Below are 24,962 nucleotides of genomic sequence, written 5' to 3' on the forward strand. Positions count from 1 at the left end.
ATCTGCAGCGCAGGAAGTCCCCCTGCACCCTGGCTCCGGCCGCGCGGGTTTTTTTTTTTTTTTTTTTTTTTTGCTTGGGGTGGCCAGAAAGCCAGAGCCAGCCCTGTTTAAGGGAACTGTATTTCTGGCCTCTGTGTAGCCTGTAAGGTATTGTAGAAGCTGTTTTGTTGCTGGCTTGCTGAATCTAAGTATTAGAATAACCACCAGTTTTGGGAATTGTCTGCCCCACTCTTTGCCGTTTGCCCCAATTGAGCAATCTCAGTATCCCCCTCTCCTCCCCAGTCACACCTGCAAAAAGAAACTGATACATAATTCTGCCTATCTCCTCACTAACTGAAATAATAAAAACATCTTTTTATCAAAGGTTATAAAGGGCATAAAAGTTATAGAAAGACACAAACCTCAAACACATTCTTGGTGATTCCAAGGAGACCATAGTATGCTGTCCCAGTTGCACCAGAATTCACACATATTTCACCAACTTCATCAGTTTTACATAGATAAGGAGTTCCATCCATCTTCACAACACACACATTGGCTAAAGAGGTAGAGCAAGAATGCAACGGTATTGTCATCTATGTATATTTTGGTAAACTGGTAGACAGAAATTGGCTTGCTGCTAAACAAAGTAACATGATTAATTGAATTTCAATATTGAGCAGCTAAACCAGAAACATTACATATAAAAAATATGTCAAAAAGGAGGGTTTTGTTAAAGAAATTTAAAAAGCATTTTGATAATCTGAGTAATGCAATCTCTGATTTATGTATTCGCTAGATATGAAAACTATAAACTTTCAAATGTCTAATCCCCCTCCCCTCCCCAGTACGTTCTAGCCTTACTACAGAATACCACAACCTCTAAGCATTTGCTTTTGAACATGAAGGCCAAAATACTATAATCCAGGGCAGTTGGTTAGGTGAATGAGGATTTATGTAGTATTAAAGAGGACACATTTAGATAATACCAATTACAAATTAATAATTCCTTTTGATTTACTGTTGCACATATCATATTTAGAGACATTAATTCCTTAAATTAAATATGTGAGACACACAAATTAGAAATGGAAACAAAAAACTATTAGGCCTCTTTTATTCCCACTGCCAGTTTAGGATTGGTCCAATGAATTTTCTAGTACTTTGTCTAGTCTTCTTTCCAAGCATGCCAAGCTTCCCACAGCTGTTGAGATGCTCTTTCGTAATCTAACAGAACTCCCTTGACATGCTGCCTAAAACTTCCTTTTCTTCACCAACTTCCATTACTTCATGCTACATCACCTGGTACCACCCTAAATAATCTTTCCTTTAGAGTTTGTTGATATTTTCCATTCCTTAGATAAACTATCTATGTTTAGTTGTTTTAATACTTCCTCATAAATCATCCCCTCTACTGCCTAATTCTTGTTGCTCTTCTATGAAGTCTCTCCAATTTTCTACACCATTCTGGTATTGAGGGCCACAGAACTCAATGCGAATTTCCTGTGTGGTCTCATTAAAGTTCTCTACAGAGATTACCTCCTTCCTGCTCCAGGACACTTGTGTTTGAAAATCACAGCTCACACTGGCCTTTTTTGCAGCAATCAGTGACTAACTTCCTCTGAGGCAGGGGACGGCAACCTTTCAGAAGTGGTGTGCCGAGTCTTCATTTATTCACTCTAATTTAAGGTTTCGCGTGCCAGTAATACATTTTAACATTTTTAGAAGGTGTCTTTCTATAAATCTATATTATATAACTAAACTATTGTTGTATGTAAAGTAAATAAGGTTTTTAAAATGTTTAAGAAGCTTCATTTAAAATTAAATTAAAATGCAGAGCCCCCCAGACTCGTGGCCAGGACCCGTGCAGTGTGAGTGCCACTAAAAATCAGCTCGCGTGCCGCCTTCGGCACATGTGCCATAGGTTGCCTACCCCTGCTCTGAGGCCACCCAGGGGTCTCAAGATACAACTATCCATACAGGCTTCTCTGCCTGTGCCAGCCTGCTGGGATTATTCTGCATTTCCCAATCCCTGGGAGAGCCACTATCTGACAGTGTCTGGGATGGGGCAGTACAAGATAACTCTCCACCTGCGTGGGGGTCATGACGATGATGATAATGGAGCTGGCCAGCTCACCTCACCACCTCAGATGCAGGGGAACGAAGACCAGGATGGGATGGCCTAGGTGGGTCAGTAGAGCAGCTGGAACCCTACCCTCACCCCATCCTGTGTTATCCAAACTAGGGCCAGGATGTGGGCAGGGCTGCTGTCTCTTCAAGTGGGCTAACGAGCTCTCTGTTGAAAAAAGGAGCAAAAACAGAGTATTTCTATATCCTTCTGCTGGCTTGTTGGTTTCCAAAGCTGGAAGCTCGTAACCAGAAGTGATATTGGGATAAGTAAATTGAAATTGCTTCCATCATTAGCTCCGTGTGCTTGCATCTGTTACTGCTGCAGAACCTCCTATCCCCTATCCCCACATGCCCTCTGTTGTTCACCCGCCCCCTGCAGCAGCGATTAGTGACTGACGACCCTTCCTCCACAGGGCTAGCACCCCTGGAAGGTACTTTTGTTCTTCCCTCCCTCCCACCTCCAATGTGGAAGCACGGTTAGTGTTGGCTGCTGCTCCAGGAGGAAGTGTCATTCCTTGCAGGGCCCTTTCTCCCTGGGGCATCCCTCCAGTCCCCAGGCTGAGCTGAGTCCCGCCCCCTCGATAGCACAGGCTTCCTGTGCCCTTTTCTCCATTTGCACAGGCTCCATTTCTCCATTGCTTTGGGATCTCTGTAATCAGTGTGTGAAAGGTGCTTCAAGCTGCATCTGTCTGAGCCAGCGTGTGGCCCTGAAGGGAGTGTTAACCAGGCCCAGGCCAGGGGCTGGGCAGCAGCACCCATCTGGATGTGTGGATTCTTTTCTGGGCTTCTGAAAATTTGAAATGGGAAGCCAATTCCTTAACCCAAGTCCCCGTCTGGCCCGATTACACCTCGCTCGGAGCGCCCTGTGAAATCCTTTGTGTGGGTGGGGGGGTCACAACCCTTGGAGCTACTCAAAGCGTTTCTTACGGACACATGGGCTCTGGACACTCTTGGCCCCAGAGCAGGCTGCTGTCTAGATGGGAAGGGACGTGGCAAGAGCCAGGACAAGCGATGGGTATGTCCACACAGCAACAGCTGTGAATGGTCTAGCACAGGTAACAACAGCAGTGAAGACAGCAAAGCATGGGCTAGCGAGCCAGGTATGTACCCAAGGTCTGCGCGGACACCCACACGGCGCTGCCTTCACTGCTTTTGTTAATCACACTAGCTGCATTCAAGCTAGCTCGGGCAGGCAAGCCTGTGCACAGCTTCTCTTACAATCTGTCACAATTTTCCAGTTCAGTCTTTGAACAGGAGTCTTGAGGGGCTTGGGCAGCACTTGCTTCTACCGTTGTTCACTAAGTGCTGAGAGAGGTCACTGAATAGAAACAGGAACATTCCCTCCCTCATTGAATTTGTATAACTCAGCCGCCAAGCCTGGCCTGGTGCAGACAGAAACTAAAACCTTTGGTGGCAACTCAGGAAATGTCAATCTTCAGAGGGCCTTTGCCCTTTGTCCTTGCCGGCCTGTATCTGAACTAAGAGACCTTAATTAATAATAATGAAACTGAGTGTGAAAGATGAATGTGTCAGTTACCTACTAGTCTCCATCCTAATTTTAAATTGTTCACCAGAATGATTATCATGATCAATGAATAGGAACTTTGGATCTGTTTATATGATAGCATCTAGCAACCCCAATAAGGTAATACTGCAACCAAAGCTTTGACATAGGACAGAAAGTTTGAACTACTATAGTGAGAGCTCACCAGTTGCTAGGCAAGATGTACACCTCTCTTTTCTAGCCCTGCGGGCGTGGACTAGAAAATTGGGAGTTTTTAAGTTACACAGACGTACGAACCATTAGCTTCAGGCTCAGCTATGCATAAACCCATTTTCAGATTCATAATCCTGATGAGTTCCAAATACAAGGCTGTTAAGCAGACATTCAAACTGAGAATTAGTGCTTTACTACTGCAGCAAAAAAAGTTCTTCCATTAATTCAAAAGCTGTCTACAATACTTTCCTTAACAGTGATGCAGGTGAGAGTGCTGAGAATTAGATACACAGTGCAATGACCCATGGCCACACACAGACACCACAGTCTTCAGCTAACCTGCATGCGTGACATGAGCAATAGCCTTGATTACCTTCCAAAAACGCATGCCTCTCTCTGTGGAGCGAGGGGACAATTCTATTGTCAGTGACGTTAAGTCTCACATAGAGTCACCACACCTCTACTAAAAAGCAAGACTACAAACAAGTGAGCAGGTCTGATTCTAACCAGTAGAAGACAGTGATACACACACATTAGTACAATACAATAGCCAACATAGGTCATTTGAGGACAAAATGACAGTGACAGATGCATAGTAGATGGCAAGATGGAACAATTAAATATGTAGATATCAAATTCAATTAACTTCAAAAAGCTCATAAAATCAACCTCCCCTACAGCTCTAAAATAGGATAATCACTATCAGAGGACATTCCAATAACCTTTTGCATTTGTTTGTTCAATACACTAAGCACCTGAAAAGTAAACTCTTTGCACAGACAAATAAGCTACATAATTTTCTGATGCAGCTATTCAAATGCTATTAAATAGATGTATGCTGAAATATGCCTTGTCCTTCTATGACATTGTCTATACTTGAGTCAATGGGAATATAGGAGTTGCTCAAATAAATTAATCTCCAATACCTCCGTCTGACAAGACAGAATAATGCATCAGTAATACGCCCAGATCCCTTCTAAATTAGTACATTTTAGCATTAAGACTGAACAGAGTAATTTCTCATGTTGGAGTGATAAGACAAAATTAGTTTTTGGCTGGAACTTGGCTGAGACTTCATATATATCCATTCAACCCAGTCCACTGCTTCTTAAACATCCAGACTTGCTATTAATGATCTGGATGATGGGATAGATTGCACCTTCAGCAAGTTCGCGGATGACACTAAGCTGGGGGGAGGGGGGAGAAGAGGTAAATACGCTGGAGGGTAGGGATAGGGTCCAGAGTGACCTAGACAAATTGGAGGATTGGGCCAAAAGAAATCTGATGAGGTTCAACAAGCAAAAGTGCAGAGACCTGCATTTAGGACGGAAGAATCCCATGCACCGCTACAGGCTGGGGACCGACTGGCTAAGCAGCAGTTCTGCAGAAAAGGACCTGAGGATTACAGTGGACGGGAAGCTGGATATGAGTCAACAGTGTGCCCTTGTTGCCAAGAAGGCTAACGGCATATTGGGCTGCATTAGTAGGAACATTGTCAGCAGATCAAGGGAAGTGATTATTCCCCTCTATTCAGCACTGGTGAGGCCACATCTGGAGTACTGTGTCCAGTTTTGGGCCCCCCACTACAAAAAGGATGTGGACAAATGGGAGAGAGTTCACTGGAGGGCAACGAAAATGATTAAGGGGGTAGGGCACATGATTTATGAGGAGAGGCTGAGGGAACTGGGATTATTTAGTCTGCAGAAGAGTGAGGGGGGATTTGATAGCAGCTTTCAACTGCCTGAAGGGGGGGTTCCAAAGAGGATGGAGCTTGGCTGTTCTCAGTGGTGGCAGATGACCGAACAAGGAGCAATGGTCTCAAGTTGCAGTGAGGGAGGTCTAGGTTGGATATTAGAAAAAACTATTTCACTAAGAGGATGGTGAAGCACTGGAATGGGTTACCTAGGGAGGTGGTGGAATCTCCATCCTTAGAGGTTTTTAAGGCCCAGCTTGACAAAGCCCTGGCTGGGATGATTTAGTTGGAGTTGGTCCTGCTCTGAGCAGGGGTTTGGAGTAGATGACCTCCTGAGGTCTCTTCCAACCCTAATCTATGATTCTGCTAGGATTCTATTTGACATATAGCGTAAATGGGACAATCAGTTCAGCCCTTGTCTGATGTGAAATTCGTTATGGATATTGGATGCCATACAGAACTCTGAAGGAACGGACAAAGGCCCCCTTCCCTTCATACAATTCAGTATTTTCATTAAGGACTTGGATAATGGGAGTGGAGAGTATGCTTATAAAATCTGCAGATAACACCAAGCTAGAAGGGGTTGCTAGCACTCTGGAGGACAGGATTAGAATTCAAAATACCCTTGACAAATTGGAGAATTGGTCTGAAATCAACAAGATGAAATTCAATAAAGAGAAGTGCAAAGCACTTCACTTAGGAAGGAAAAAGCAAATGAACAACTAGGGCCGGCTCTACCATTTTTGCCGCCCCAAGGAAAAACAAACAAAAAAAACCCCACACCTGAACTGTGCCACCCCAAGAATGGACGGAATGCCGCCCCAGATGCCTGGACCCGGCCCTGTGAACAACTACAAAATAGGGAATAACTGGCTAGGTGGTCGTACTGCTGAACAGGATCTGTGGGGTGATCGTGGATCATAAATTGAATGAGTCAACATGGTGCAGTTGCGAAAAAGGCTAATATTCTGGGTTGTGTTAAAAGGAATGTCGTATGTAAGATAAAAGGTAATTGTCCTGCTTTCCTTGGCACTAGTGAGGCCTCAGGTGGAGTACTGTGTCCAGTTCGGGGTGCCAAACTTGAACAAAGATGTTAACAAATTGGAGAAAGTCCAGAGTACAGCAACAAAAATGATCAAATGTTTAGAAAACCTGACCTATGAGAAAAGGTTAAAAACTGGGCATACTCAGTCTTGAGAAAAGAAGACTGAGGGAGGATGATAAGCATCTTCAAATACATTGAGGCCTGTTATAAAGGGGACAGGGATCAATTGTTTTCCATGTCCACTGATGGTAGGACAAGAAGTAATCAGCTTAATCTGCACAAAGGGAGATTTAGGTTCGATATTAGGAAAAAACTTTCTAACAATAAGGTTAGTTAAAAACTGGAATAGGCTTCCAAGGAAGGTTCTGGAATCCCCATCACTGGAAATTTATAAGGTTACACAAACACCTGTCAGGGATGGTCTAAGTTTACTTGGTTCTGTTGCAGTGCAGAGGGTGGACTAAATGACTCTGGAGGTCCCTTCCAGCCTCACATTTCCATGATTCTAGAGTCTGGATCTACTTTCTTCCTCTTCTGAAACAGATTTTTCCTTTGGATTCTGCAGATATTCACACCTGCACCTATATTTAACTAGATCAGGCAAGGCAGAACTCAGTACTGTGAGGAACTCAAAGACCATATCGCTCAAATATCCGCTTATTTTCCCTTTTATTCAAGAACATTGTCAAAGACAGAAAGTATCAGAGAGCTCATTTTTAAAGACAATTTTTAAAAAAACCTATACTACTTTCTGAGAATCAAATGTCTCAGTTCTCAAAAGGACAAGAGCTTGGGAGAGGTTTAAAACAACCTGTTAAACGGTTTACCTGCCACCACGATAGAGAGATTTACCCATTCAGAAAACTGGACTGCAGAGCTCAGGAAATTGTTTCAGCAAATTCCACACTTAGACTACATGTTCCTATCATGATGACCAGTCAGAGCACTCCAGTCTTCTAAACGATTTGAAGCGAAGTACAGAGCTATTTGCCCTAGACACTGAAGGTTTGTTGGACACGATGAATATCCATGACTGCAGTTTTTAAATAGTCCATTCATTAAGCCAGTCAAACTTTTGCTTAAGCCACAAATAATTTTAGCTACTTGCAAATATGCTTTAAACCAACTGCCAAAATAAGGACAGTACAAGAGGAACAATATCATCATCCTCAATTGGCAGAAGAAAGAACTGGTAGGATAAGACAAAACAGCAGTTAGAATACATGGCATATCTTAATTTTTTTCCTGTATTATATTTTTGTTATGCCATTCAACCATTAAGTAGCTCCACTTAAGAAATACACAGTAGTTTGTTACACCTTAATTCTACCAATAATGTGGTCCAGTGGAAGAATGAATCAAAAGCAACACCTCCTCCCATTCCAAACTAAGATCAGATTAAAATAGTTCCCTCATGTACTCAAATTTTTAATATTTAATAGATACTTTCAGACTGTTCTTAAAATTTACTTTCAAGAATTAAAGCACACTTGCTAAGGCAGTGGGCTGTACAGGTGTAAAGCCATTTTCATCCAGGATAGAGTTCTACTTATTTGATTAAGCCAAAATACACAGCAACAACATCAGGAATTCAGTGGACTTCTATTAAATATACATGAAGTATAATCGTCCTACCTCCAGGCATAACCTGACCAACATCCTGTACAGTGAGTACTGACAATTTTTCTTCTGTATCCACTCTAATCACGCTGTAACTCAAACAATTCATAGACAACACTGCTTTTCCAGGGGGTGGCCCACCCAAATCTGGAGGTCTGAAAAACAAAGTAAAATATCAAACCAGCAATGACACTGGGAATACCTCAATGGCAACACATTCAACAAAGAAGCTCTGTGCAATTCTGTCAGGGAAGAAAGTGTGTGGTAAATTTAACCATGGTAGCCATATCAGTAAGGAGACCAACTGAAGCTGGGCTCTAATTGATATTATTTACAGTACTTCATCTACCACAGACCAAAAACCTTTTATAGTGTGGTCTAGTGGATACAGCACTTGACCAGGACTCAGGAGACCTGGGCTCGGTTCCTGGTTCTGTCACTGGCTGGGTGACCTTGGGCAAGTTGCTTCACCCCGTGCCTCAGTTTCCCCATCTGTAAAACGGGGATAATTATATTGACCTCTATTTGTAAAGTGCAATGAGATCTACAGATGAAACGCACCATGTAAGATCGTGGTGGTGGTGGTGGTAGTAACATTTTAATACGGAAGGAAGCCCTGTGATCTTTTCTCTCTACTTATCTATCTAGTGTTTGCACCCTGTAATGTGTGTTCCTATTTAAATGCTGGTGTAATTCTTTAGTATGGGTCCTGTCATTGTGGGGAGATGAGGATGTAAAACCATTAGTTCTCTAACCAAATGGGCAATCTCCCACTGGGAAGATAAACTGAAGCCAGTCTTGACTTTTGGAGGAATGCATTCAGTTTTGTGCACGCTCTGAGTACAGCTTGCTGGAGACTGCCAATTGCATTTTGTGACAAATTTCAAGGTTTTGAAATCCGTTCTTATTCCATATTGGAACAAACCCAAAACCTTTTGAACGTTTTTGCAAAATGGAACAGCATCAAACCATCTGTTTTCCAGATCAAGAAGGTTAAGTTTTCAATTCAGGGGTTTCCCTCACTCACTGGAGACTGAACCCTTAACCTCAGAAACCTTCCCAACTAAAACTTCATTGAAATAGATACTTTTCAAGAAAACAGTGTATTTTGACAAAAAATTTGTCAAATATATTCCTATCTGTGACCCTGCTGAATAATCTGACTACAAAATTGTTGTTTTCCCTTCCCTAAAAGTGCTCCTCAGAGCCCTTTGGATTCCCAATGGTATTTTTTAGATTGTTAAAACTTTTTTTTTTTTTTAATTACTCATGTTAAATAGATGTTAACATTTTGGAGAGAGGAAGCCATTTAGCTAAAGACTCAATACCCTCATTCCTTCAATTAAGGTTATTACAGAGCTCACACTCAACATCCTTGAGACCTCCTACAAAACCAGGGAAGACCAGACTTGACACTACTGAAATTTCCGAAGCAGATGCAAAAACAAAAAAACCTCAGATCATCTGTATTCATCGTAAAGCTGGGGGAAGGGGCACAAGGCCAATTTGAAAGGCGATCTTTAAAATGAGATACTGAGCAAGCCTCAGGTGAGCCTCTCTAATTTTTGTCTTTTGGGTAACCGGGAGCTGTACTGTGATTGTCTTTCTGCCCCACCCCCAATCTGAACAGAAGAGGTTACTCACCTTGTGCAGAGAGATCTCATTCTCTGTGGGTGGTGCACATGCACCTCTCAAGCCTTTGACCGGAGATTTTCAGTTAGCAGTGTCCGTTTGGCCTGCGCATGTACCCTATGGTTCCTTGTGCTGGGTTCACACATGGGCGGGATAGTGGCAGGTGTCTGCCACACTGTCGTAGCTAGATCTAGTAATGTCTCGTTAATGGGCAATGGCACCCTAGCAGGTGCTGCTGACTGCAGGATATCCAACAGTTTGTGTTGTGAGTCCTGGACTCCTTCATGTGGAATCTGAAGAGTGTCAGCTACCCTCTTTATGAGGTCTTGAAATTGCTGAAAATTACCAGCCATGGAAGATGGCAGAGGCAATACAGCTTCACCCAGAAATGAGGATGAAATAGATGCTTGAGAGGTGGCGTCCTTACCCTCTCTGGCCTCCTGCTCCTCAAACATTGCTGCCTGCGGGGGCGCTGCGGGGAGGAGAGGGCCGTACAACTCTAGTCTCCAGATAATATGGTATCAGTGGTCTGGCAAATTGTTGTCGATAGGCAGCCCAGGAGTCCCAGTATGGCCATGGGGGTGGGAGTGGGAGTGGGGAGAGAGGGTGGAATGCAGGGTTGATTCCACCACTCTTGATAATTATTCTGATTTTCCCTATGATTTCAGAGAATGGGTTCCTGAAAGGATATGTTGGAGAAACCAAATTAGAAATAAAGGAGACCAACTGGAAGTCTCTTTCATCCACCTTCATCTTATCCAAAGGATACTCCTGGGGGAATTGTGTGCTACTGCGCATGCACAGAATTTATGTCCCCTGCAGATTTCTTTGCGTCACTGCAGAAAAATGACTTTCTGACAGGGAAGTAAAGAGAAGCTGCAAGAGCAGTCATGCACCACTCAATTAGCTGCATCCAAACCCCCATCTCACCAAGCCCAACTCCCCCAGCCCCCCCTGCTGAGACCCCCACACCCAGACCCCTCCGCTGAGCCCCAACCACTTTCACCTGGAAGCCTCTGCAGAGTCCCATTGCCCCTGCACCTGGAAACGACCCCCCAAATGAGCCTCTGTGCATCCAGATCCCCCAACACTTAGACCCCCCCCACTGAGCTGCCTGCACCCAGATTGTCCCACACAGATTCCTCTCACCCCACACTTGAATCCCCCCCACACTGATCCCCTCCCCTTTCTGCCCGGTTGAGCCTGCCTGCCCCACACCTGGTGCAGAGAGGCAGAGCCCCAGGGTGTTTCTGGGGTAGGCCCAGGCCTTGTGCTCTGTCAGGGTCTGGTGCAGCCTTACCGCTGAGTCCGTGTCCCCAGGTAGGGGGTGGGAACACTGGGGAAGCTGCAGGGTAATCTCCGACATTCATGCAGCAAGTGGTATGTGCTCCCCACTGCCATGCTGGAGGCTCTGCATTTATTTATTGACAAATAAAACTTTCAGAATTTTGCAGAATTTAAAAATATTGTGCTCAGAATTTTTAATTTTTTGGCGCAGAATGCCCTCAGGAGAAAAAGGAGGAGCACCTGGAGAAAATGGTAGAGTACTGTGGTACCGGATAGTGGTAGTCCAGAGATTGGGGCCTCAGTACAGAGAAACACTCTATACCCATGGGGAGCAGGGACTCTGGGTCATCCGTTCTAGAGAAATCCTTAGCATATCTGAACTCCTGTGGTACTGAATAGGGGATCGGCACTGACGCAGTAGCCAATACCACAGTCACCGAAGCCAACAGCCACTGCTGGTGGGTGTACTGAAGTAGACACTGATGGTGTCTGGTGCCATTGCTTGCTTGGTGCCAAGGACACCACATGCCTGGGTACTGACAGCTGGCTGAATGCATAGGTACTGATGGCTGGGTTGAACTCGATGGTGCCAGTCCCAAGTGTCTATACTTGCCCTCTTTGCTGCTAGAAGGTACTTAGGTCCTGCAGAGCCACGTGTCTCATTCATGTTCTGGGACTTTACAGCCCCGCTGGTACCAGAGGAGGAGTCCTTTGACTCAATGGTATCGAGTCGAGAGGTTGAGGCTTTGGAGACTGTAGATCTCGCCAAGGTCCTAGTCTTTTTTGAAGATAGCACCTTAAGGTGACACTCCGTGCTCCTCTTTTTGGAAGCCTTCCCTGAGGCATCCAAAGTTTTCCCTATCTTAGGGGAAGCCTCTGCCGACTTAGCCCTGGATCTGTCCAGAGACAGATGTCCTGGGGGAAGTCTCCTGACTTGGCTCAGAAGTTGGTCTATGATTAGCAGTCTGAGTTTAATCTCCATTTTTCTTTGCCCTGGACTTGAGGGCTAGGCAAAAGTTGCACTTCTGGGAGATGTGGGACTCCCCCAAGTAATGGACACAGTCAGAGTGGCCATCGTTTACAGGTATAGCCTCTTGGCAGGAGAGGCAACATTTGAAACCTGGCGAGCCAAGGAAAAGAATAAGTGTCCCCAAGGGGAAAGAGGAATCAAACAATCCTCTCACTACTTATCTAACTATAACAACTAACTACAGAAACTATTTAAACCACTGTTGAAATACTAGGAAAGCTGAGGTGTGCTCAAAGCAGACACGCTAGTGTTCCATCTCAAACTCCGGCGGTTGAGAAAGAACAGAGTGGTTTGCAGTGCAGCCCCATAAGGCCTCGGTATCTGGCACCAGGAGGCCCAGGGCACATGTGCGGGCTGAACAGACACTGCTAACTGACAAATCTCTGAGCAAGGGCATGAGCGCTTGAAGTGGAGTTCCCACAGGGACACTACTTGAAGAACACACATTTTTAACCTAGGCAAAATGTATTTAGTTAAATTCTCACTAAATAGAATACCTGCGAATAGCAACAGTTAATGCCTCTGAAGAACTGGCACAGGGACAGATAACTTCTGGTCTCAAACCTCTGGACTGAAATACGTTGAGGAATGCATCACAGGAAGATATTGACCCTAAATACAATAAATCACAAAATGTGAAAAGCATGCGTGATTTTTGCAAGGAGAGGTAATACTGAAAAAAATTCATTTTGCCCTAATAGAATTTCCATATTTATTTTTACCTGTGATTTAGCTGTAGAATATTCAAGTGTCCTCACACCACATTTAATCAAGTCATACTTTTGACAGATTATTCTTTAGAGAACAGCATACCCCATTAGCATTTAGGCAACAGAGCTGCACAAAATCCTAACGTAGTCAGGCCCAGATATTCACAGGTAGTTAGTTATTGCTGCACTCGGCAGTTCAACGCCTAACCAATTTAAGAGTCTACATCCCATTTTCAAAAGGCCTTTCGGCACTTAGGACCCTAAACCCTATTGACGGAATTTTGGCTCCTAAGTGCCTAAAGCCCTTTTGAAAATGAGAATTAGACTCCTAAATCAGTTAGATATTGCATTGCTGAGCGCAACCATTCAATTCCTTTAAAATATGGTCCTTAATGATTAACAACTAATTCACAAAGTGAAATCATAGTGGAGAAACTCTCCCTGCAAAGGCAAAGTTAAAAATCATGGAATTCTGCAGGGGATCTAGTAAAGGTATAAATGATCAGTCATTAAAATTCTGAAAATTGCCTCTTATAAAGTTTCCTGCAGATATCATGGGACCAGGATGCATACACATCTTCTAAAAATCATTACATGATTTTGAAAAGCTCCATTTGTGTTCAGAACTCTATATGTCAGACCCATGTGAAAAAATGACACATGGGCCCTGAGCTTTTTTATTTTAAATTCCATTTTATTGTAGCAGGGAAAATTTTCCAGCTAGCACACTTCAAAGTTAATGTTACATTTCTAAGATGGTTCAAGTCATTCTGTATTGCTCTTGGGCCTTATACTACCATCATGCTTCAATCACTGAGAAATGCACTACTGAGTTGTGTGTGACTGTTTAAGTATTAATGAATGGTAAAAACAGTATTGTAGGTAGTTCTGTGGGTACAATTTTCAACATTTTATTACAGAATAAATGGCCTAATGCTCTAAGCATCAGGTCTGAAATATCTAAACTCTTTGGAACCACACATTTAATCCTCACAAGATCAGTTCGGCCTTTCCTCCTTCCACAGTAAATAAATTGACTTCCATACACCATATCATTTCTGTGAGATCTTTCAGCTATTTCATTCCTGGAGGCTCTTTGCAGATGTTAGAGATCTCTTGGAACTCGTTATGAGAGCCGAGTTTTTCCCTAATGTCCTTGGTGAAAAACTGTCCCACCCTACTCAGTTTTGCTGTCGATCAGCTGTTCTGCTGGCTGCTGAGCTCACACACTAAGGTTTGCTCACTGTCCGTGCGGCAGGCACTGTAAATAACTTGCAATATGCTTCCATACACCTGGGGTTGAAAGACGCTATAGAAATATAAATTATTATCCCCATACTTACATGGATTAGCTCCATCTGCCACTATCAGCATTCGTAAAGAGCTGAGATTGACATCTCTTTGATCCCGCTGAGCCAAAAGCGACCAGTGCATATCACGTGATTTTACTACTGCTACACGGGCTGAAAGTAAAAAAATATATATTAAACCAAAGTAATTATTTTAAATAGGCCACGTGTGTGGGGAACACACTGGACATATCACATGTACTGTTAGGAGGGAGCTAAGCTTTGCCCATCATGCATCCAGAAATACTTCTATAAAAAAATTATTTGCCATGTAACTAAACTGTGAAAAAGTGAAGTTGGTTGAACTGCCAACAACACTTCCTGATTAGACCATCTTTTGAGGAGCCAGTCGTTGAGGTAGGGAAAAACTGTTATTCCTAGACAATGGAGGTAGGCGGCTACAAACATCATGAGACAGAAGAAAGCCGAAGGGTAGAATCCCGTACTGGTAGGGATCATGCTCAAGTGGCAAAATGAAGAATTTTTTTGTGAGAGGGATGAATTGCTACCTGGAATTATGCATCTTTGAGGTTGAGAATCACCAACCAGTCCCCAGACTCCAGGGAGGAAATTATAGCTGCTAGGGACTCCATTCTCAATTTCAGATGTCTGATTTACTTGTTCAATTGTCTGAGATCTAGTATTGGCCTCCAACCTTCGTTTTTCTTGGGTATCAGAAAATACCTTGAATAGTGTTGAGTAGAACTGGTTCTATGGCCTCTAGACTTAGGAGTGATGTGATCTCCTGTCTCAGCAACTGATCATGAGAGGGGTCTCTAAAGAGGGATGGGGAAGGGGAGGCCGATTAGAGGCAAACTGGATCATATAACCAGAAGTAATGGCCTCTATTGTCTGATGTTATAGGCTCCCACACGTGTTGGTATAGAGAGAGAGTCCAAACTGAGAAAAGAGATGGAATAGTGAAGTTAAGAAATCCTGACTATTTGGTGGTTCAGACTCTTGACCAAACCACCAAAACTGGCATTTGGAAGATGTTGATGGTGGAGATGAAGCAGCTGAGGTAATGGTTTTCTTTCTAGAAAATCTCAACCTCTTAGCTGGTGGTTCAGATGGTCTATGAAAGGTAGAAAATTGAGCAGGATGGTATCTTTGTACTGACTGAGACCTCCGAGTTTCCTTTTATTTGCAGGCATGTATATCCCCAAGGATCTAAGTATAGCCCTAGAGACCTTTAGGGTATTAAGTAAATCATCTGTGGAGTCGACACAGAGCTCATGGCTATTCGACTGTACCTCCACGGGAAACCAGACAACTGACGTCGGAAGCTCATCTTGTCACTACTGCGGTGTCGGCCACACGAAGTGAAGCCTGCAAAGACATCTTTGCCAAGAGCAGACCCCCCTTTCTTCTGGCACTAAACTGATCTTGGTGTTCCAGTGGTAAATGGTCAATACAAGCACTGAACTTCTCATAATTCAGGTGATCATATTTCAATATCAGCACCTGGTGAGTCACAATCCTGAACTGTAATGTTGCCGAAGAGTTGCTTTTATGACCAAAATGCTACTGGGCCTGGCCTACACTGCTGTTTAAGTCGATGCAAGTTACGTTGCTCAGGGTTGTGAAAAAAAAAGAATCACTCCCCGAGCGACATAGCTTACATCAAACCAACGCGGTGCCTACACTGCGCTATGTTGGTGGGAGACGCTCTCCCGCCAACTTACCTTCCGCCTCTTGGGAGGGAGAAGTACTGAAGTTGATGGGAGAGCGCTCTTCACCAGACCCACTAAATAGACACTGCTGCATCGATTGCAGCGGCACCGATTTACTGTGCCAGGATAGACAAGTCCCTGGGTCCTTGTAATTTGCGGTAGCTTTAGGAATATATAGTCTCCCATTTTCATTAACTGCATCCACAGAATTTGGTGTCAGCGGTGGAAAACAAACTCAGAATCCCTTTCTGGATGTAGTATTTTTAACTGCATGCTTGAAAGTAGAAGGTGCCATTACTGGAGTTTGCCAGATGATGCTAGCTGGCCCAAGGATAGGTTCATTAATTGGCAATGCCATCCATGCTGAAGTAGAAATATACAATATGTCCAGGAGCTTGTGGTGGACTTCTGGACTTCTTCCAGTGGAATCTGAAGCATGTCTGAGACCCACTTCATCAGGTCTTGGAACTGCAGAAAGTCAACAGGTAGTGATGGCATTACTGCCTCATCAGGAGATGAAGAAGGGATATTTGTAAGGGGGGGGTTATGTCCTTGTCCATCCTCGCCTTGTGCGCCTCAAAGGTCGTCTTTGCTGATTCAGAGAGCAGGGGAGGGATGGAAGGTACCAGAGAATAAGATCTCCTATATTCCTCATGAGACTGAATTGGGGCCCCTCAAAAATGCTGGTGGTATGTTGCCCATGAGCACCAATAAGGCCAATGAGGAAGACAATAAGGCCTGGGGAAAGGTAACCATCATTGGTCATCCCAAGTATTAACAGTTAGAGGTCATGTATCCTGCCCTCCTTGCATCTGCAGAGGAGAATAACAGTATACTGGAGCCTTGAACTGAAAGCTCCAAGCCTGAGTCGGAATGCTCTTCCACATATTGTACAGGAGGTGACAACCCTACTTCCTGAATGGTAGAAGTCGGGGAAGTGGTGGGTCTCAATACAAAATACATGGTTGGTGACACAGCAGATCTCAGTACTGACAGGTGTGCAGAAGTTACAATGAGGGGAGACTCAGGCTCATTTAGTGCTGTGATGTCTTTAGGTACCAGAACTCCTGCAGTACCAGGAGCACAATAGAACTTGGTAAAGGAACCTAGGTTGTCCCGATGTCACTGTCCTAGGGCACCTCAAATTCCAGTGAGACTGCTCTCTTATTATCATGGGCTGTGATGGTACCCATAGTAGTTGTTTCTGGCACTGTGCCCTTTACCAATGAGGCACGGAATTCAGATGAAGTCTCAGAGTGTGCGTCAGGCTACCTGAAGTACTTGGAACCTCACTAGCACTCCTCTTGGGGCCTGAGGTCTCGGTGACCAAATTTTCTCCATTGTGCTCCTCTTATCCCCTTCTCCTTCGAGTGGGAAGCCCTCGGCACCCACAGAGCAGTTACACATACATCACTCACGGAGAGCGCTGGAGACTGGGGTCTTGACGCTGCCTTCACCTTGGAAGCTCTAGGTGACCATGATCTCAATATACATGGGGCACTGTTCAGGGGGGTTCTCCAGGTCCGAAACCAGTCTGAAGGCTTGCTCCACCATTATCAGTCTATACTTCATTTCCTGTTTTTGTGGGATTTCCCCTTAAAAGGAGTGCAAATCTTGCACTTGCTGGGGATATGCAAGTCTCCCAAGCAATGAACGCACTGAGAATGCCCATCGCTGACAGGAATTGGTTCTCAACAAGAGAGGTAACTTTTAAAACCCAGCATTCTAGATACAAGAAAAAAAACTGACCCCTCAATAGGGGGGGAAAAAACCAACAAAAAGATATAGATATATTTTTTTCTGAAAAAAAAACACACAGGACCAAGAGTTCCAACAATTATAAAATACTAAGAACCTTATGTAGTAGGAAAAGAGCCTGAGACATAAGTCCTTGTATCAGAGGCCTGAGGCCTGAACTAAAGTAATGGTCAAAACTTGCTAATATAAAGCAAAGTTAAGTTGTGAGCAAGAGGTAGACCCTGCTCACAGAATCTGGCAAGAACAAGGCTGATGTGGCAGAAACACACATTTCTAAGTGGTGCTAGACTTAAGTACATATACACAAACACATTCCAGAAGGGTGGTACCAGAACACCTCAATTCCCCAAAGATAACAGAAACACACAGACCCATCCGAAAGATAAGGTCAGGATGACAGCATGATGGATAAAAATGTTTTGACCGAACTATTAGGCACAAGGTAATGGGTGGTGGTTAGCCACATCAGAGGGTGGCACCTAACTACGTCAGAGGGGCGATACGTAATTTGTTTGTATTGGTGTATAAAGATGCATCTCAGAGGGAGTGTCTTTGTTCAGCTAAGGGGGCAGTGGAAAGTCCTGCCACTGACTGAGCTGCGTCCATTGTCCTGGGCATACATGTCTTAGTGTACCTGTAACCACTGAGCTGGGGAATTAGCACAATGCTTCGTTGGCAATAAATCTGTCCGGGCGCCTTCGCTACTAAACCAAGTCTGGTGGTCTTATTGGGCAGTTTGATCAAACCGGTATCAAGCAGAGTAGCCCAGGAGTCGGTCCTGGGGCTGGTTTTGTTCAACATCTTTATTAATGATCTGGATGATGGGACGGATTGCACCTTCAGCAAGTTTGCAGATGACATTAAGTTGGGTGGAGAGGTAGATACACTGGAGGGTAGGGATAGGGTCCAGAGTGACCTGGACAAATTGGAGGATGGGGCCAAAAGAAATGTGATGAGGTTCAACAAGGACAAGTGCAGAGTCCTGCACTTAGGACGGAAGAATCCCATGCAATGCTACAGGCTGGGGACCGACTGGCTAAGCAGCAGCTCTGCAGAAAAGGACCTGGGGATTACGGTGGATGAGAAGCTGGATATGAGTCAGCAGTGTGCCCTTGTTGCCAAGAAGGCTAACAGCATATTGGGCTGCATTAGTGGGAGCACTGCTAGCAGATCGAGGGAAGTGATTATTCCCCTCTATTCAGCACTGGTGAGGCCACATCTGGAGTATTGTGTTCACTTTTGGGCCCCCCACTACAGAAAGGATGTGGACAAATTGAAGAGAGTCCAGCGGAGGGCAACGAAAATGATCAGGGGGCTGGGGCACATGACTTTCGAAGAGAGGCTGAGGGAACTGGGCTTGTTTAGTCTGCAGAAGAGAAGAGTGAGGGGGGATTTGATAGTAGCCTTCAACTGCCTGAAGGGGGGCTCCAAAGAGGATGGAGCTAAGCTGTTCTCAGTGGTGGCAGATGACAGAACAAGGAGCAATCGTCTCAAGTTGCAGTGGGGGAGGTCTCAGTTGGATATTAGGAAACACTATTTCACTAGGAGGGTGGTGAAGCACTGGAATGGGTTACCTAGGGAGGTGGTTGAATCACCATCTTTAGACGTTTTTAAGGCCAGCTTGACAAAGCCCCGGCTGGGATGATTTAGTTTGTGTTGGTCCTGCCTTGAGCAGGGGGTTGGATTGGATGACCTCCTGAGGTCTCTTCCAACCCTAGTCTTCTACGATTGGAGCCTGCTGTACGGGCTCTCTGGCCAGAACTAGTGCGGCACGCAGAGAGAACACACACACGCAGCCTAACAGCTGATGACACCCTATAAACGAACTAAAGAACTAACATTATATACTATATTCTAACTTTAAAGAGAAAAACAGGCACACACTGACCTCCGTCTCTGGCTGAAAGCTCCTGAAGTGGAGCATGCCCAGGGACATCACTCAAAAAAGAATACTCAGTACCTCCAGGCTGTCTATTTGTAGCAGGTGAATATTCACTATAATTCTGAGTACTATTGAGCTGAAGAAATATGCTCTCTCTCATGTCATTGACACCTCCTCTCCCTTCCACACACAGCCTCCCAAGAGGGAAGAGGAAAAAGGGTGGGCCTGTTCTCCATTCCTCAGTGCATCTGCATCAGCAGAAATACATCAGCACTGAAGAAAAACATAATAGCGGTATCAGTGAGGTCCGTGGCTCAGAAGGCTCAAACATCAGCTGGATGCAGTGACAAAAGGAAATCAGCTGTGATAAGATAGCAGTCGCAGCTAATTGTACACTAACAGGTTATTTTGCCGCTCTGAAGTTTTCGGTTTTTCTCTAATTTTGCTTAGTTGGCCCATTTCAGCAGTAACACACTACACAGTGTCTGTTTTGGCTCATTAGGGGATGGATGGATCAAGTCAAAGTACTTTCAGATTACCTTTGTATGAGCAGACTTTCTGTATCCAGGAAAGCGGATTAACCTTCATTAATGCATAGGGTATACTGACAACGTGCATTCTGTTCATTACGCTCTGTAAGTGAAATGTTCAAATGTCTCAAAGAGTAAATGAAATACATGGATACATTTAAAATATCACAGCTGCAGCACATGTTCAGTGCAATCTAATAACATGCAAGCAGGATAAATGCATATATCTAAACAAATAAAATTTCATATGTATATCAGCAAATGTTATTTGAAGCCTTGATGTAGTTCATTCATTCATTCATTCGGATATCAAAATAGCCAGAGAAACCCTACCCTCCAACATATTCTTCTTGAAATCCTGTCCTCCCTTGCCTTCTATGACCGTCCTCTTCTTCTCCTCCTCCTACCTAATTGTTCCTTCAGCGTGTCCTTTGAAGGCTCTTCCTCAATGCCCCCACTCCAGATTCCACAGGGTTCTTTCCTAGGTCCTCTTCTCTTCTCTCTCTACACCTTTTCTCTGGCAATCTCATCTGCAAACACAAATTCAACTACCATCTCTATATGGATGGTTCACACATCTACCTCTCTACTCCAGATCTGTCTCCTGTCGAAACTAAAATTTCAGACTGTCTTTCTGACATCTCTTTGTGAATTTCTAGCCATCCGCTCAACCTCAACATGGCTAAAACAGAGCTCTTTAATCTTCCTCCCCCAAGGCCCTCCCCACTATCTCCTTTCTTGGTTAACGTGGACAACACCACTATTCTACCTGTCACTCAGGCCCCTAACCTGTGTGCCATCTTTCACCCACACGTCTCTCTAGGTCCTCACATCCAACCTAGGGCTGTCATGCAGATTATTTCTGCATAATATCTTTAAAATCCATCTACACAGCTAAAACTTTTGTCCAAGCTCTCATCATCTTGCATCTTGGTTACTACAACCATCCTTCTCTCTATCCTTGACAAATGCAATCTCGCCTCACTCACATCCATTCAGAATGCTGTTGAGAAGATCGTTTCTCTAGCTTGTCACTTTGACCACGTCGTCTCTTTCTTTGCATCCCTTCACTGTCTCCCTCTTCTCTATCATGTCAAACATAAGCTTCTTGTCTGCACTTTCAAGGCCCTTCACAACCAATCCCCACCCTATCATCTCACTCAGTATCAACAAGTCAGCTCCCATTTCTGAACAGTCCAGGATGTTACATGTTCAAACAGGCACCATCATGCTTTCTCCCATGCTGCCCCTCATGCTTAGGGAAGCTCCCTGTAACTATCCACAAAACTAGCCTACCATCCACCTTCAAAATGCTCCTCAAAACTCTCCTTTGCTGTGAGGCCTACGAAAAAATTGACAGCAGCTAAGCTGCTGGTGTACGGAGACCACTGACTGTCACACTCCCCAATACTGTCTCCCTGTCTCCTTGTACTCGCCTGTCTGTGTCCATCCATCTGCTGTCTCTTGCCTGACATTTAGATTGTAAGCTCTTTGGGAGAGGAATGGTCTTTTTCTCCTGTTTTTTGTACAACACCTAGCACAACGGGACCCTGGTCCATGACTGGGCGCTGAGACACTATGATAATATAAATAATACAATTCTTCGTTATTGAACGTACTCAAACACTCACTGTTAAAACTCCGTGCCACAGACCAGCATCCCTTTTGAAATCCAGCACATTTGTTAATGTTTCAGCTGAAAGTGGATGAAGACATTGGTTACATTTGCTGAACACCACAGCTACCAAAACTTTAGAACATTTGAGAAGTATGGTGTATCTCCCAAAGGAGCTGTGAAATTTGTAAGACTTTCAGAAAAGGAATAAGCCAACGTCACATTACCATGCTCCTATTACGTGTACACAATCTGCTAAGGCCTGCAGCATCTTAAGTTACTTGTTACAATTGTCCTTGTGTTATCATTTGTTACCGATGACACTAGCAGTGATGCCTATAGTTAAGGTTGCCTGGCACCTGACACTTTCAATTATAACACCTTATTTTTGATTGCTTACAACTTTGCTAATCTTTAATAGTTATTTAATAGAAATTTCCCATGCCGGTTTCTATCTCAGGTTGAATATATGTATATATTTTAAGTTTCAGCTAAAAAAGTTTAACTGTTTCAAAGAATGAGATAAGAGAAAAATGTTGTCTTGTCCATGTTAGTTTTCTTTCTTTCTTCATTTTAACATGTCTCACTGAGAAACTCTAGCACACTCCATGTTTCGGAACAGGGACTTGGAATTTGGCATTAGGATTGCCCTGCTGTCAGAGATGGATGGTTTAGTGTCCTGAGAAAGTTCACCCAAATTTGGCTAAGTTACAAGTGAAAATCAGTTTGCACATGCTCAATGGAGGTTTGAGAGAGGCTGGCAGCATTATTTTCTGAAAATGCCATCCGCAATGATCATGCTCCAACCCCACACAGCTCCTGTGTGCTGACTGGACTGAGCATGCTGAACCATGGAATCTTTCTGCAGTTATTCCCCCCCGGGTGCCAGGCCTAGAACAGAGAGCAAGGAGACTGTCTCTCTTGTCCTCTCAGTGCCCCCAGTGCTGTGTTGGTCCCTGGGCAGTGTGGAGAAGGAGAAAGCAGTCCGACTTGCTTGACCGCAGACGAGTGAGGAGAGGATGATGGGGCAAGTGGGGCAGGCTTGGGGGGTATATAGTTTTGCTGGAATTGGGCCAGAATGCTCAGCACCTTGGAAGATTGAGCCAAAATGACATTGAAACTGGAGGGAATCCAAATAAGGGTGACAAAGATGATAGAAGGATTAGGAGGTAAAATTTATGAACAGATTAAGTGGTTTTAACAAGTTTAGTCTAGAGAAAAGAGAGCATGAAGTCAAAAGTGCAGGTTGGGGATTGGGACTCTGCTGTTAATAGTCTCCAACTGGTAACAGATACGTACTGGTAATTAAGAGTCATTCTTGGTACTTGTTTAAAAAGGCAGTCATTGAAGATTCTGTGAATTCCTTTTTAACAGAAAAACATGACTGGCATAGTGAACATGGATTGTTTTAAACCTTGATTTAATTCATTCAAGGCAAACATTCTTCTGAAAATTTAAAAGCATTATGTTGACACTAGATTGCTATTTGGATAAACATTTAATTAAAAACACTGAATACTAAACTTGTGACAACAGCTTCAATACAGTTGCCTACCCCTTACTAAAGGACATAGTTTACTGGTGTATTTTAAAATTTGGAATTTTTTTTTTTGCAATTCTGAGCAGTGATTGCTATGTTTACTTTCAAATTGATAACGCTATTAGCTGCTATTTACATACACGTCACATATTTTGGCTTAAAAATACAAAAGGGTAAAGTAAGCACACTTTCAGGAGGAGGAAAGCGGATTGCCAATAATAATGGCTACGTTTAATAAATGTATGCAAGTCTTATACGAAAACAAAACTTTTTTTTACAAGTTGATGTGGACACACATGTATTCATCATTTTGCTTAAAGACTGATCAAAAATTGGAAACTGCTGGCAAAAACCTACCATGTAAATATGACCAGTTAACCCCCCTGTATTGGTTGTTCTTTTAGGGTGTGATTTTCTGCACATTCAATTACTCCAACAGTATAGTCACATTAGGAGCATACTACTGTCGGCTGTACAGAAAAAAAACAGGCCACATATTCTTAATACAATAAAGATATTGATCTTTCCACTGTTGTGAAGCCTTCAGTCTGATCAGCAAAAATTATTGCTGATTAACCCTTTCAGAGTTGCAAGATTTACTTGGATTGTCCAAGAAATCAAATATTAGTTCTATTTATTTCAACTTGTGTTTTAATTAATATATTGCTAATACTTACACATATGGCCATATAAGACTTTTTTTCCTCAACAGTGTGGAATTAAATGGTATGAGATGGACACATACAAGCAACTGAGCAGGCTAACGGGTCTCAGATTAGAGCTACTTAATACATGCTGTGGATGAAGTTACAAGTGGCTCCTTATTTTTCTTCATATTTCATGTCAATTACAAGCAAGTAAACAGCACTTTCCTTCAACAATGAAAAATGCCACTATAAGCCTGGAGATAGGGCACTAAAAATGCTTTCCCAACATAAGATACAGTATGTTCTGCTTAATGTAAATATCAATATGTATTATTTTTGAAGGACCTCTACGGAACTTACCTTCTGAGTAACCGCATGCCTGGGTCAATGCATGACAATGTGCCAGCATGGAAGCATGAGATATAGTAATGCCCATTGTGCTGCCCTCTTTACTTGTCTTATACTGAAAAGAGAAAATTTACAAGGTTAGTTTAATAATTGAAGTTAGCCAACAACGATTAATTTGAGGGGCGTCTTTGTGTGTGTACAGTATGTTAAACTGTACTTATTTTGATGGTTTCCCTGTCCCTTACCATTTGTAAATTACTTGTCTCAGGGACCCCAAAAATGGAATACCCTGCCACTTTGCGGATGTTGTATCCCGTTGCCCTCTCTTTGTTACTTGTCTATGTACATTGTAAAATCTTTGGGGCAGTAACCTCTTTACTTCTGACTATGTATTTGTACAGTGCCCAGCACAACAGGTGCTACCATAACACAAATAAATATCGAGGGTGCATCTGACACTGTCCTTGAGTACGTCAGAGGAATCTTAGAGGGAAGACGGTTAAGTTCTCTACACTGCAAAGTTTACACTTCCAATCCGCTACGGGAATTTAAAAGTGAAAATATGGGAACTCAGAATGAAAGGCTGGGTGAAAGCCTCAAAAGCAAAGATGAGCGTAAGTGGGTGGGGAGGGCTGCTGCTGTAAAACCAAAAGCAAAAAGATTCTAAGCTAGGTGACTGAGTAAGAGGAGAGCACAACATTATAGGTGACAGTCTGATGCCCTTAATTATATGGAAACAAGGTGTGGGGAAAAGTACTGCACTTACTTTCAGGGGGA

The 24,962-nt window shown here is 43.6% G+C and overlaps 1 protein-coding gene across 1 annotated transcript in view; it reads right to left on the reverse strand.

The window, feature by feature from the left end:
* The window catches only part of DIP2A (disco interacting protein 2 homolog A), a 211,677-nt gene that overhangs the window by 45,326 nt on the left and 141,389 nt on the right, over positions 1-24,962 (reverse strand). Inside the window, exons 13-19 of the mRNA XM_026658023.1 lie at positions 24,198-24,300; positions 21,667-21,731; positions 20,045-20,138; positions 14,187-14,306; positions 12,631-12,745; positions 8,200-8,339; positions 402-538 (exon numbers count right to left, since the gene is read on the reverse strand). Of these exons, the coding sequence (XP_026513808.1) occupies positions 402-538; positions 8,200-8,339; positions 12,631-12,745; positions 14,187-14,306; positions 20,045-20,138; positions 21,667-21,731; positions 24,198-24,300 (774 nt within the window). The remainder of the gene's footprint in view (positions 1-401; positions 539-8,199; positions 8,340-12,630; positions 12,746-14,186; positions 14,307-20,044; positions 20,139-21,666; positions 21,732-24,197; positions 24,301-24,962) is intronic.

Source organism: Terrapene carolina, unplaced genomic scaffold, assembly GCF_002925995.2.
Source record: "Terrapene carolina triunguis isolate 2854851 unplaced genomic scaffold, T_m_triunguis-2.0 Scaffold391, whole genome shotgun sequence".
Classification (NCBI taxonomy): Eukaryota; Metazoa; Chordata; order Testudines; family Emydidae; genus Terrapene; species Terrapene triunguis.